The sequence below is a fragment of the Chamaea fasciata genome, unplaced genomic scaffold (assembly GCF_029207755.1).
Source record: "Chamaea fasciata isolate MVZ Bird 193981 ecotype frontalis unplaced genomic scaffold, bChaFas1.0.hap1 SCAF_1, whole genome shotgun sequence".
NCBI lineage: Eukaryota > Metazoa > Chordata > Aves > Passeriformes > Sylviidae > Chamaea > Chamaea fasciata.
The window spans coordinates 118,519,212-118,532,481 of NW_027094086.1; the positions used below are offsets into that span (position 1 = coordinate 118,519,212).

The 13,270-nt window shown below is 39.9% G+C and overlaps 1 protein-coding gene across 1 annotated transcript in view; it reads right to left on the bottom strand.

Moving 5' to 3' along the window:
• Positions 1-13,270, bottom strand: part of CHN2 (chimerin 2) — a 158,978-nt gene that overhangs the window by 66,712 nt on the left and 78,996 nt on the right. Inside the window, exons 4-5 of the mRNA XM_066195100.1 lie at positions 3,420-3,451; positions 192-305 (exon numbers count right to left, since the gene is read on the bottom strand). Coding sequence (XP_066051197.1) covers positions 192-305; positions 3,420-3,451 — 146 coding nt within the window. The remainder of the gene's footprint in view (positions 1-191; positions 306-3,419; positions 3,452-13,270) is intronic.

Below are 13,270 nucleotides of genomic sequence, written 5' to 3' on the forward strand. Positions count from 1 at the left end.
CTGAAGGGGAGACTGGGTTGCTGCAGTATTGTGAGAGTCAAATTGCTGACAAGAGGGTGTAAAAGCACTCTAGTATCACACTCTGTATTAAGTAAAGTGGAGGCAGACTTCACTCGAAAGCGACCCATACAATTCCCTCCATTAAGCACATTTACATTGGAACTAAAAGCCTCCATTAAACCAGCATTTACCTGAGAGCAAGAGTGTAGCAGCCGGGTTGCCGCTGGCTTTCTCTAAGAATATACGCTCCTTCTACACCAGCAAGAATTTCATCTGCCTGCTCCCGAGAAATGATCCCATGAAACCTGAGGGGAGATATTTCAGTGACTTACAGAATAATCCAACCAGAAAAACATCCTTCTCCACCCCAGAAAACATTTGAAAACTTCAGCACTCTCGAGCACCTTGGCCTAAGCCATCAAGGTAGCATCCAAGGAGCAGGTAGGATGGTCACACGACCTGGACACGTTCAGCACAGACAAAAAAAATTAAAATGGAAATGCACTTTCAGTTGGGATAAACTCAGTTGTACACAAAGATTATTTTCTGTAAGTGCCCTGTCTTTTCTTATTGCAACTTTTCTCTTTTACCAGCCTATGCCTCTCCTCATTTCCTTTCTAATGGCCTTACAACAGAATTGAAAACTAGGCAAAAAGGCATTTTAAAAAAATTGAACTATTGTATTTAAATATGTAGTTATTTAAAGATACATATTTATTTACATAAATATTTAAGTATAATTAAAATCATAGGTCTTCTCATTATCAATTTGCTTTATTTTAATATTATATTGCTTCCTCAAATTTGTAAGGAAAACAGAGACAAAAAAGGAAACAGTTATTCAAAATTCTATTCTGCATATATTAAAGTAGAAGGTGGTAAAAAGAAGTCTCGAGAAAAACATTGTTTTCTTCATGTCAAGGAGCTCCTCATTCAGTGCTGGAAAAAAGCAATACTTCTCTGATTCTTTTGTCATTGCTATTTTAAGAAAGAAAGAGGGCCTAGGATGCACAATTAACCTTATGAAAACCAATATTTAGCTGTGATCTCTCCATAGGTACAAATTCAGTCTTGACAGCAGTTTGAGTCTTAACTCCTACGCACATTTTGCTAGCTGATAAGTTTCTGAGGGTCTCTTCAGAGGTTTAGAAAGTTTCTATTTTTGCTGCTGTCTAAAAAAAGGCACTAAAATCTACTGGCCTTCAGCATTTTCTCTTTTCTGACAATACATATGAAGTGGCACATTCCTAACACTGCCTCTGGCTTGGTAGTGAAAGAGAAGAAAAACACGTTGGATGTAAACGCAATTGTTTCATTCCCTTTATGTTGTCTTTTCACAACTAATACATGTTGAAAATATTAGGTTTAGATGACCTTTCTAGTGTGACTTTGTGTTAAAGGTAATGTGAATTGATTCATCTTTTTCCTCTGTACAGGTGGGGACAAGCATCCTCTAAATGACATAACTGAAACACGATTTTAACCAGTAAACTCAGGGCAATTCATAATTTTAATTGAAAATAATAAGCATAAGCTATTCCCCACAAAATACAGCAGATATCAGCTTAGATATTAGGACAAAATATCTGTGATCAATTTAAGAAATCACGTGGATGTGACACTTGGGGCATCTGTGAAATTTCTTTAACCATGGGCGGTAAGCACTGGGTAATCTGGGCTTTCTTATGGATATTTTTAGTACATTTTTATAAGAGCATGAAAAGAGCTTGTATGTGGGACAAGATCCCCTGAACTAATGCCTGCTTCTGACAGCAGCCAACAAGAAATGCTTACAGAAAGAGTGCAGGAAGCAGTGACATATTTCTTTCACTTCTTATCCCTGTCTATCCATCACTGCTTTAGACACAATTGTGTCTGATCACTTGTGACCTTACCCGTCACATATTTGAGAATCTCACTTGTAAACCCTTTTAGATCTTGGTGCTTTTGGCCTCTGCAGCTGCCTCTGGCAATGAACTTGAAAAAGGCACTGTGCACGTCCCCTTCTTGGGCACCACTGAAGTGACCTGTTCTCCTGTGGCAGGAGCTGCATCCCTTCAGTCCACCATTGCTGCCCCTCACAGTACCTTTCTCTTCTCCCATAACCTTGGAGAAAAGGATGGAGAAGGAAAGGATAGAGAGGGACCAGAAATATGTGCACTTCTTAAAATGCAGCCACATCACAGATTTATATAGTAATGTAATGATGGCTTTTTCAGTTTCTTTCCCTAGAAATTCCTGTTTCTCTTTCCAAGTACCACTGAGTACTGAGTCAACGGCTTTTAAAGGACTACCTCAGTACTTCTGAAATCTCCTTTCTGAATGGTAATAACTAAGGTGATCTTGCCTGGACAGGTTCACCAAGGTGAGGTCTTATAGTTCCTGTCAGCCCAGCTGCTCCACAAACCCAGGCACGTTCCTGGATAACAGACTGCAGAAATGGTTTTACAAGTCCTGCTGTAGGAAGTGTGACGTGTTACTCAACTAGCTGCTGTCTTCAGCTCTGTTGTACTCTAGTGGCTGCATCTGAATTCCTCCTTGGCAAAGGTAATATTTAAAAAATGAAACTTCAGTAATTAGGGGCGAAGCTACTGGCCCTTGAGGTTTCTGATGGTAGAAAAAGGATCATTAAACACAGATGGCGTGGCTGGGATGGAATAAAAAATAGAACACGGGATCTAAGTAATTCAGCTAGTGATAAGGGCGGGGGTCTCAGCATATTACTCAGCAAGCCTCTCAACATATTACTCTAGTACAAAGGCCAAATGCCAAGGCTGGGTGCATGCTGCAGTGGCTGTGCCTTTCAACTTCACCTATCCAGATCTCCGTGCTAATGCACAACACAGCCCCTGCCTGGTTATTTACTGGCAAAAAGACTGCTGAGCACAAAGGAATTACACTCTAGTGGTTTTCTATTTTCATTCATAGAAAAATACACCTCTTATTTGGGTATTTTGGACCCCATTACTTTAGCAGGGAGAACAGCAGGTGCACAAGCAGCAGCATACACATAATTCCACAACTCAGTAGGGCAGTGAAAGGAACATACACAAAAAGGCAGCGAGAGAGGCAAACTGCTTCTCCCCTTCCCAGGCCAGTGCTGAAAACTCTAGCAGGTTTAAGAAACAACTAAAGTAAAAGGAAGGAATACCTCAAACAACATTTTTTGCCCAGAATTCTCCTGAGAGTAGTGAAAATAACATGCAGGCTCACACAACAGCATAATCCAAGGATTGTGACCAGCAGCAATGGACTGTAGCACAGCGATATTATTAGGCTTTCATTATATTTGGCTCCCAGTTGAAGTGAAAGGTAAAGTAAAATATTTTATTAGACCTCCATTGTGCCTTTTTTTTATAGGTCTAGAATAATAACTTTTGGAAATACCCAACAGACAGTTAAAAGAGAAAAGCACTTACTCTCTTCCATAATACTTTGGTCTGTTCTCCACCTAAATTTTGAAAGAAAGAAAAGAAGTATTAAAAATACATAATTCTAAGTAACTACATAAAAATAAATTCCTCTTGATTAATAAGGGGGACTAATGCACCCATCTAAGCTACAATATTCTGCAGACTCAAAACTGTGACTGGAACATGACCACACAGAAGAACAAAAAAATGTAAACAGAAGAGGTGGTTTTATTGAACTATTTCTGGGAGGGAAAACACGAATCAGCAGTCAAAAAACAGGACTACACACAACTGTATGAAATCTGACCAAACAAACAAAGAATATTTTACTACGGTTTTGCCAAACCAGTATTTATAACATAAAGTAAGACTATTTTTGTTATATACCCTTTGTATACATTTGCATACCCTTTATTTATATTACATATGCATTACGTATATATACTATATATACTTAAGGACATTTATATACCATTTATATACATTTTTTTTCAGTCAGGCGACTGACTGAAAACAAAATGCTTAATATCCTTGGAAAAAAACCAGGCTTTTATGTATTTAGACCTAGTCCTAAATTCCGTGAAGTCTCAAGCTTTTGTGGGCCTGACCCACAATAGACTGGAAGTCGCCGAGAGAACTCCCAGTCGTTTCAGAGACCTTTGGACCAAACGTCAGGGATGCCGAGCTGTCACCCACGAGCTCTGGGCACGCGTGGCGCGGCGAGTCCCGGCTCCCGGTGCCATTCCCGGTGCCCGTGTCCCCTCCCGGCGGCTCCCGCGGCGCGGCCGGCAGGGGGCGCCGCCCGCCCAGCCTTGGCGCGGGGCCGCTCCCGCGGGCGCCGCAATTAACGCGGCCCGGCCAGGGAGCGCTCATTAACGCCCAGGGAGCGCTCATTAACGCCCAAGGAGCGCTCATTAACGCCCAAGGAGCGCTCATTAACGCCCAGGGATCATTAACGTCCCGAGCTCTGCTCAGGCGCATCCGCACCCAAGTGTCTGCAGAAAGAGCCGCTCCCTCTCCAGCTACAGAGCGCACCAATAGTGTCATCTTGCCGGGCTGCAGCTTCGGGCAGTGCTTTCATACAGTAAGCGTGACAGAACTTCATCTAAGATACACATTCTCCAAGTTATTGAAGAAGATTATCTGAGCTCTGTATATCTCAGTGAAGATGTCTGTATGGGTGGAATTACTGCTCCATATGTGCTAACACATGTAGTACAAATTGTGGTTTCAAGACTGCTTCTTTCTTTAGCATAAAACACCTCTAGTGATTTTTCCCTCAGTTTCTCTGACTAGAAGCAAGTGCACTTGTTCTTGTTTTCATGAATTATTATTTTGCTCATAAAAACTTTAAATTGGCAAAGGTTTTCTTTTTACTTTTTTTCTGAATAGCAAATGCATAACTGTCACATTTTTGATTCAATAATCTACACGCCAAGCACTGAAGAGAAGCAGCTGACTTTCTACCCTGCAGTCACTAGGGCTACAACACAGCACAAGATGAACAAAAGTCTGTACAAGATAATGAGAATCTTCAATGGAAGACCTATGGGAGTTCAATCAAGTCCTTATTGTGCTTCTTTCCCAGCTCGGCATTTCTTTTCTAGCACGGCACTAACAATAGCAGTATCATACCCTTGGAACTCCTACCCAGGAATAATACCTTGATACAAACATTTCTGAGGGGCAGGAATAAGAGAGAAAAGAAAACACAGAAGTGAAGAGAGAGCAAAATCAAAGGAATTGCCAAGTGCAGGTGCTGTGCTTCCATGTGCAGATATGGGATCTTAGAGAAGAAAGTGCGTGAATTCAACTTTCTATTTTTAAGTAAAAAAATAATATCAAGAAAAGATGTATTACCTCTGAAAGGAGGTTGTTCATAGGTTCATTTTCAATAGCACTGTATGACTATTATCTTGGAACTGTGCAGACTTCTTGTCATCCTTATAGACCTTAATAACCCTTGAAAGCATAGACTTAGCTGGCAACTCAAAAATTGGGTATCAGAAGCTGGGTTACATAAGACCACCAAATGCAATCTTCTCTTTCATGGAAACAAAGGCTACTCAGTACACTGAAAATTGCCAAATAAAACACTTAGACAAAAGAAGTAAAGCATGACTTTCATTTAGTAGTCAGAATTTGCTTCTGTTTTAAAACACTGATTTACCTTGATTGCATTTATATGCAGAATAAACCCCAACACTTTCAATCTACCTCAGAAAAATGAAAGAGTTACTCAGACCCACCTTTGAAATTAGCTTTAAGCACAGGTTCCCCCATATGTATATATGTATATATATGAAGCAATACATATATGTCAGGTATAAACACAACCTGGAAATAACTCCTTGAACAAAGAGAGGCAATTTTTTCATCCTTCTCACACTATTCATGCAAAAATAGAAACTTTTATGTGAAATTTTTATAATTTGACTAGCAACTGACTGAACCACACTGGATAATGTGATTTCCACTTTCCCTGCTGTTCATTAGTTAAAAGATTTGCTCTACTGAGAATCCACACAAAGCCTCTCTACTTCTCTTCTTCCTCCTATTCCATAGAACAGAAACCTTCACTCCAACATATTTTAGCATTCATGTGTCTAAAATCACCACAACTTCAGCATTGGCTTTAGACATGAAAGATATTGTAGTATTTCCTGAAATGAAGCTCCTGATCTGTCAGCCCATCCAGGTGCCTCAGAATCTAAAAATCCCCTCTTGTGCTTACTGCAACCTTTACCCTGAAATAATAATTTCTGTCCTAACCAAATTTACCACTAGGAACAAACACAAGGAAACAAAGTTAAAGCAAGATAAAAGATCAAAAATAACATCAGGATCTCTACATCAAAACCAGAATGTTGGACTGAACTTGGAAATAAACCAAAAGCCTGCACAATTGATGAAGCAGAGGCTTAAAAATATCAAAGGAGCCAGTAGGTCTGTTTTGTGCCGACTGCAGACTCTGTAAAAACTTCAAGGGAAATTCTATATATTCCAGAAGGCAAAGGTGACTGAAATTCAGTTGGGATTAGCTTTCCCTCTGCTGTTATAAATGGGCTTGCACACACAAAGTCAAGCAGATCCACCTAAAAAAACTCTCAGCAGTGGAAAGAGCAGAAAATCCACAGGTAGGGAAGTGACTATTTCCTGGTGGTAGGAGCCCAGAACAATCAGCCCTATTCTGAGGACACATGAGGTATTTTTGCATAGATAATGCCCATGAAGAACACTGTCATCACTTTCAGTATAGTCCTCACAACTTCCTTGCTGAAAAAGGAGACGCCTTTCCTAGGCAACCAGTTGGCTCTAATGCATAACTCCCATGACACGGAGCAAGGGGAGAAATCAGAGGGTTTGAATCATTTATGGATTCTTACGCTAACAAACAAAAACAAAGTACAAAAATGAGGAAAATTACCTAAGACAAATTACAGCTCTTCACTAGTGAAAGCATATTTTGCCTTGAAGAGCATCACAGCTTGTTTTTACTTCCCCCGTACAGAAGATAAATTAAATGGTTTCTCCTTCTCCACTAAAAGTATGTGGCAGCTTTCAATTCAAATGTGAGATGATAATTTTTTGGCTTAGAAAAAGGCATTATTGCCAATTTCAAACCAAAAATGTTCTTCCAGAGCAGGCATTTTTGGCTGTTGTTCCAGAAACCATGGGGAATATGCTGAAAACCATTAATGAAATTCATAGTTGTATAAATTGTGAAACACCAGTGAATGCCAAAATTGTTTAAAACTCATGTCACATTGATCAGGAAATAAGATGTATGGTAAAACAACCTAAATCACTACTAATCCAGTAATCTTACAAAGCCAGCAACATTCAATGACATCTAATCTTGATGCATGCTCAAAGAGAAATGAAACCCTGCACAGCTCTCCTGGCACTCTACAAAGGCCTTTGGAAGCTCATGTTTGAGAGACTCTGCATACTCCAGCCTGCCAAACCTGATTGCCTCTCCCACCCACAAAAACCCCTTGCTTGTTCACAGTCTAATTTTTTACAGTGTTACAGCATATCCTTCAAGGTTGTACTTGGATTTGATGTCAACACTGAGAAGAAAATAAGCCTTCTTAAAATGAACTACCTATCTGAGCTAATTCAATATATAGTGTTTACATAATTTTGAAGTTTACTGAATTTCAATGCACTGGGATTTGTGGCTCCTCTTCTGGCCAGGATGGTTTAGCCCTAGCATGACATACTCCCACTAATGTACAGATTATTGTATTAAAATCCCACACCACTCTGCAAGATAACTCATCACAAAACTACTGGGAATCATGAAGGCAGGAGGTGAGCATCGCCTAATGTGACAGATTTTCATTGCAAGCATCGACATCCGAGCCACACTGCACTCAAGATTTCAAGATACCCTGAAGAATTCTTTCTGCGTAAGTACTACCACAGAAATAGAATAACCCTAATTTCAGAAAAAATTAATTTCTCTTCCGTTTCATTGCACAAGTCATATTTCCTTATCCAGTGGCCAGAGCTGAAATCTAGAAATGCTGGAATGGAAGTTTAGAAATTCCCCTAGGACAGCAATTCTCTAAGTCATAAGGGCCAGCACAGTATAACATTGTGGACCCATTTCAGCCACTACCTTAATACATCCATGATGAGAATATAAAAGGGGAAGGGAACCAATAAGGTGGGTAGCTGCACCTGGTTCTCTGTTCTTCAAAATACAGAACAGAGAAACACGATCCACGAGTTAATAATGTTGATGTGTTTACTCAGCGCAGGCAGTGAGGCATTTTCCCAAAGGAAGTTTAATCGGATATATTTTCTGTTTGGAACAATCCTAATTATTTTTCAGTAACTCTGGTTGACTGGATATAAATATGTTTTTCAGCTCAGTTTGACATAAAGAGAAATAGAAGGGTTGGAAGAGAAGTTTTCAAGACAAACACAGTAAAACAACAAACTGTAAAGAAAAGGAGTTTATTGTCTCTACTGTTCAGCTTTTGGCAGATTTATCATAAGCCCACTGCAAACTTTATACCTACAATCAACAACCAAAATGGATTAAGAGAAATTGCAAGCCCCCGTTAAATGGAATGAAGGAAAACTATGCTGTATTTCTTTACTCCTATAAAACCTTTTTTTGCCTCCGCATTTTTAAAAGGAAAAATTCTACTTAAATCAGTTAACATGTCTAAAATTCTCTCCAAATAGGACAAATTATTTCACACCAATGATTCTTAAGCAACTTGAGAACATTCTTTTGGAAGGGAAATATTTATCTCTTTTTCTTTTACCTTTTAACCATTTTTTTCCCTTTATTACCTTATCAGGCTTTCTGGCACCAGGTTTTCAAAGAGAAACAACTCTTGGTTTTGCAAAATGTTTCACACCACAAAGCCTGTTGCTAATTTGGTCAGTAGGAATAGCAGCAACACAACATCTCTAGTCCCCAGCCAAGGACAGACCAGTTGTGGAACTTACAGTGCACCCTATGTAATGAAAATATGGTTTTCTCCCTTAAGATTTTCAGTCAATGCCATGTGTAACTTCCTGAGTCTGCTGCTGTACTTTGATTGTGTGGTGAGGGAGGAGCAAAGGCATTCCTCAGAAAGAAACCAACCCAAGTCCCCAGAACATACTCCACCTGCATTGCCCATGTGCCAGAAGCTGTCCAGAGAGAAAGGTGACACGAATGGTTTGAGAGTGTGCACCTCCTTTTATCAGTCAGTCACAGAGCCACGGAGACACCAACGTTGTGGCCACCTGAGGGATGCACATTTAGCCATGAGAGAGCAAAGGATTACAGTGCCTCCAAGAAAGCAGCTGGGAGCAAGATGTCAAATCTATTCAAAACACCAGAGGGTCAGTGACTAGACAGATCTCTGCAGAAAAGGATCCTGCCATTGTTACAGATCAATAAATGAACTTGAATCACTGGATGCTGTCTGAAGCGGAAACTGCCAAACCCAGAACGTCATACTGAGGTACAAACCCAAGAATGCAGCTGACAAGACACCTTAGAATAATCCTCTCCTTGTGATGTCCACTCAGAAAGATGGAATACTGACTGTGAGTTCGGCGCCATGTCTCAAGAAGGACTGGAGTAAATAAACAGAGTGAGCAGGGCTTTAGCAACTGTGAAAAGACATGAAGAAAAATTGGCCTAAAGTACAGAAGATAGAGAGGGGCTGTAGCAGATAGGTACAAAAAAGGCTGCTTTCCAAAGGAAATAAATTTGTTGTCTGTGTGTTGACTACATGTGACAAGAAGAAATAGGCTTAAACTGCTTAAAAAAGAAGATTGAACTAAAAAAAAAGTTAATTAAACTAACTAAATAAGCAGAGGCAGTCAAGACATCTGCATGAAGCCTTTTTCAAGGCTTTAAGTTATGCAAACATATCTTCTTGACACAGGGATGACAACATCTTGAGTTTCTTCTGGCCCCAAGATAGCACAGTCCAGCCTATTCCTCATCTCTGCCTGGGCTGTTCTCAGGAGATAGGGGTAAGCAAGGAGCAGACTTGAACAGGCTGTAAAAATCACATACAAGAAAACAATAGTACTCTGCCCACCTCTATGAGGGCTCTCAGAAGAGAAGGCAGCACCAAGAAGGCAAGGCACCAAGACAATGGTTCTGGAAGAGAAAGCCAAGCCTTCAAGTGATAAACTTGTCACCACTTAACTAAATAACAGAAGCCAGTTTAAATCCATCATCATTATAATGGAGTGCCAAACTGTGTTTGGTATCTTCCAACAAAATAATTCTGTGGAAAAATTTACAGTGCCAGGCAGAAGGTAGGAGTGTTCTTCACCACTAGAAAGAATGTAAAGTAATATAAGACAAAAGTGAAGAGCAGAAAGAATGCTTTAATTAACTGCTGTTCAAAGCTGTACATCTCTGCTCTGATGGCATGCTGCAACCTATGGAGAAGGTAAAATCCATAACGACTCCTTTGCAGAAGGATAGCACATAACAAAGAAACACAGGAAGCTCCACAGATGTGACTGTTACTGTGGCACTTACTGCAGGTTGATTTCCACTCAGTCAAGGTTATTTCTACCATTTTTAAAGACAAATTATATTCAAATAATTTAATTCAAATAATAAGTTCACTTAGTTGCTTGTACCAAACTTTCAAAAGAACTGCTTTAAGCCATCCTTTCTGAGGGTATTTTTAACTCAGGTTTGTTTCCCTTCTGTGACCTTAAACAAGCTGACCAGCAGCCAATAATCAATATACCAGACAAAACACTATAGACTCCAGAAGATAACAAAAATCTCTCCCAACATGGACATCTCTATTTCTACTAAACCATAATGTATTTCTGTATATACTCAGCTCTAACAGAAAAGATCAAGATTGAATAGGAGAAGAAAATCCAAATATTTTCTCATCCTGTAAAGAAAATAATGGTCCCTTGAACATGAGCTAAAATAAAATGAAATAAATCTTAATCAAGAAGGCTGCTGCTAAACAGTCAGGGGAGACAGGGTCAGGTTCAAACAATTTCAACAGCAAAAGCAGGAGTCATCTATTTTGTTATGCAGCTTCCAGTCACTCAGTAAGGGCATCATTAAATGTAAAAGGAATATCGATGTTACCCTGAATGCAGGATGAAATATTTGAATATAACATTCAAACGATGCTCCTTTTTTCCAAGAACGATCTGTTGAGTCATTTAAATGGGAAGAAAAATATCTCCAGCAGCATCAGATAAATGCAGTAAGCCACATCAATGCTCTGGATCCTTCTGTAACAACTGAGAAGAACTAAAACATTCCTATGACACATGCCACAGTTCCAAAAAGATGTGTGTAACCGACTGATTTGATCATTCTTGTCTTTAGCTATATACAAACACATACAGGAAATATAGGAAGATAGAGAGATGTGCAAAGTTTCTATATTTATTTGTATTAGGAAATACAAATTCATCAGTTGCTCAATACTCTTGAGTTCCTGGTTTTGACTGGGGTAGAATTAATTTTCTTCACAGTGGCTGGTATGAGGCCAAGTTTTGGATTTGTGATGAACACAGAGTTGGTAACAGAGAATTTCTTTTTACTGCTGAGCAGGGTTTACACAGAAGCAAGGCCTTTTCTGCTTTCTGTACTGCCATGCTGATGAGAGGCTGGGGTTCTTGGGAAACTGGGACAAATGATCCCACCTGACCAGAGGGATATTCCAGACCATGGGACATCATGCTCAGTACATCAAGAGGGGAGAGGAAGGAGGTGGGGCAGAACATTCAGGGTGATGGTGTTTGTCTTCCCAAGTAACAGTTACTCCTGATGGGGCCCTGGTCTCCTGGGGATGGCCAAACACCGGCCTGCCCATGGGAGGTGGTGAATTAATTCCTTGTTTTGCTTTGCTTGTGTGTGCAGCTCCTGCTTTCCGTATTAAACTGTCTTTATCTGAACCCATGGGCTTTCTGCTTTTTATTATTCTGATTCTCTCCCCAATCCCACTGGTGGGGCAGCGATTGAGTGGCTGTGTGGGGCTTAGCTGCTGGCTGCAGTTAAACCAGGACAGTTCCTCATCTTGGAACTTGAGAAAAGATACCAGACACAAAGTCAGAGAGCACAGACAGTAAGACCCCCTTCTAAAGGCACAAGGAATACTGGCCTAAATTAAAACAGGTGTGTAAACCTGTATAAGCACATAGCTTTTTCACTTACACATAGGCTTATTGATAAACTTTATCTAGGTCAAGATATGAAAGAGGATTTCATTTATTTTGGCTTGAAAACTTCTTATATTCAACACCATGTCTAAATAAAAAGAACCTGCTTAAAAGAGTGATATGTAACAAGGATAAAAGGAAATAAAAATCTAGGAGAATAGCAAAAATCACAGACACACACATGCATCACGCACTTCCAAGGAGAGATGGAAGGGAGCATGAAACTGCAAAGATTTCAAGGAAACCCAGAGGGATAATTAGCATGTTCATCAGTCCATAAAGACAGCTACCTACTGTTTGTGCTCATCAAACAAGTCAGAGCTTACCATCATGTCTTGCAAAAAGATGGTTTTAACTTTTCCATTTCACAGTGATCAATAAAGGCACTAACTGGTTCATACTGTATTCCTCTGATGAAGATGAACACTAGTCTAATTTGCAAATCATAACCTAGACCATTAGTAAATCAAAACTGAGGAGATTCAAGTGAAACAGATAAACCTCTTCTAGTTTTGTTTAGCTGTAACTACTTAAGTGAAATATTTACTATCATGCCTGCAGAATAATTAGGAAGCTTTCTCCTCTGTTCAGTAGTCAATGGACTGTTAAAATGAGAATGATGTGGCTTCGTCTGAGTGCTCCACCAACTCAGTATTACAGCAGAGAGACTGCAAGACTCATGGACTCTAGGAGAGATGAGATTTCCTGTCAGTCACTAAAACGCCTTGGAAAAAAGCACCAGCAAATTTCTGTGATATGATGACTACAAGGGAATTTTGGGCAAGCAATATTCCAGCCTCTCTTCTTTCTTTTCCTTCAGCTGCAAACCACAGGCATACTGTGGAGAAAAAATCACTACGGAGATTCTACAGAAAAATGTCATTTTTCTGCAAAATTTTAAACCCACAATTTAAATTTATGTAGAAAAACCTGAGGGTAGCCAGTTTAGAGGGATGCTGGATACAATATGTTTTGACATTCAACGGGCCCTCGGCACCAGTTTAACTGAACACCGTCCCTGGCCTTCAACTATTCTCAGCCACCATCAGTGCAGCCAGGCCTCCCACTTCCTTGCTATGGGTTTCAGCTGAAGAACTTTCCTCCTTTTGTCATTGTCTATTCAAAACTGCTCTTTAGCCTCATTTGCCCACAGATTACTACTGTGTCCTCTTTGTTTCTAT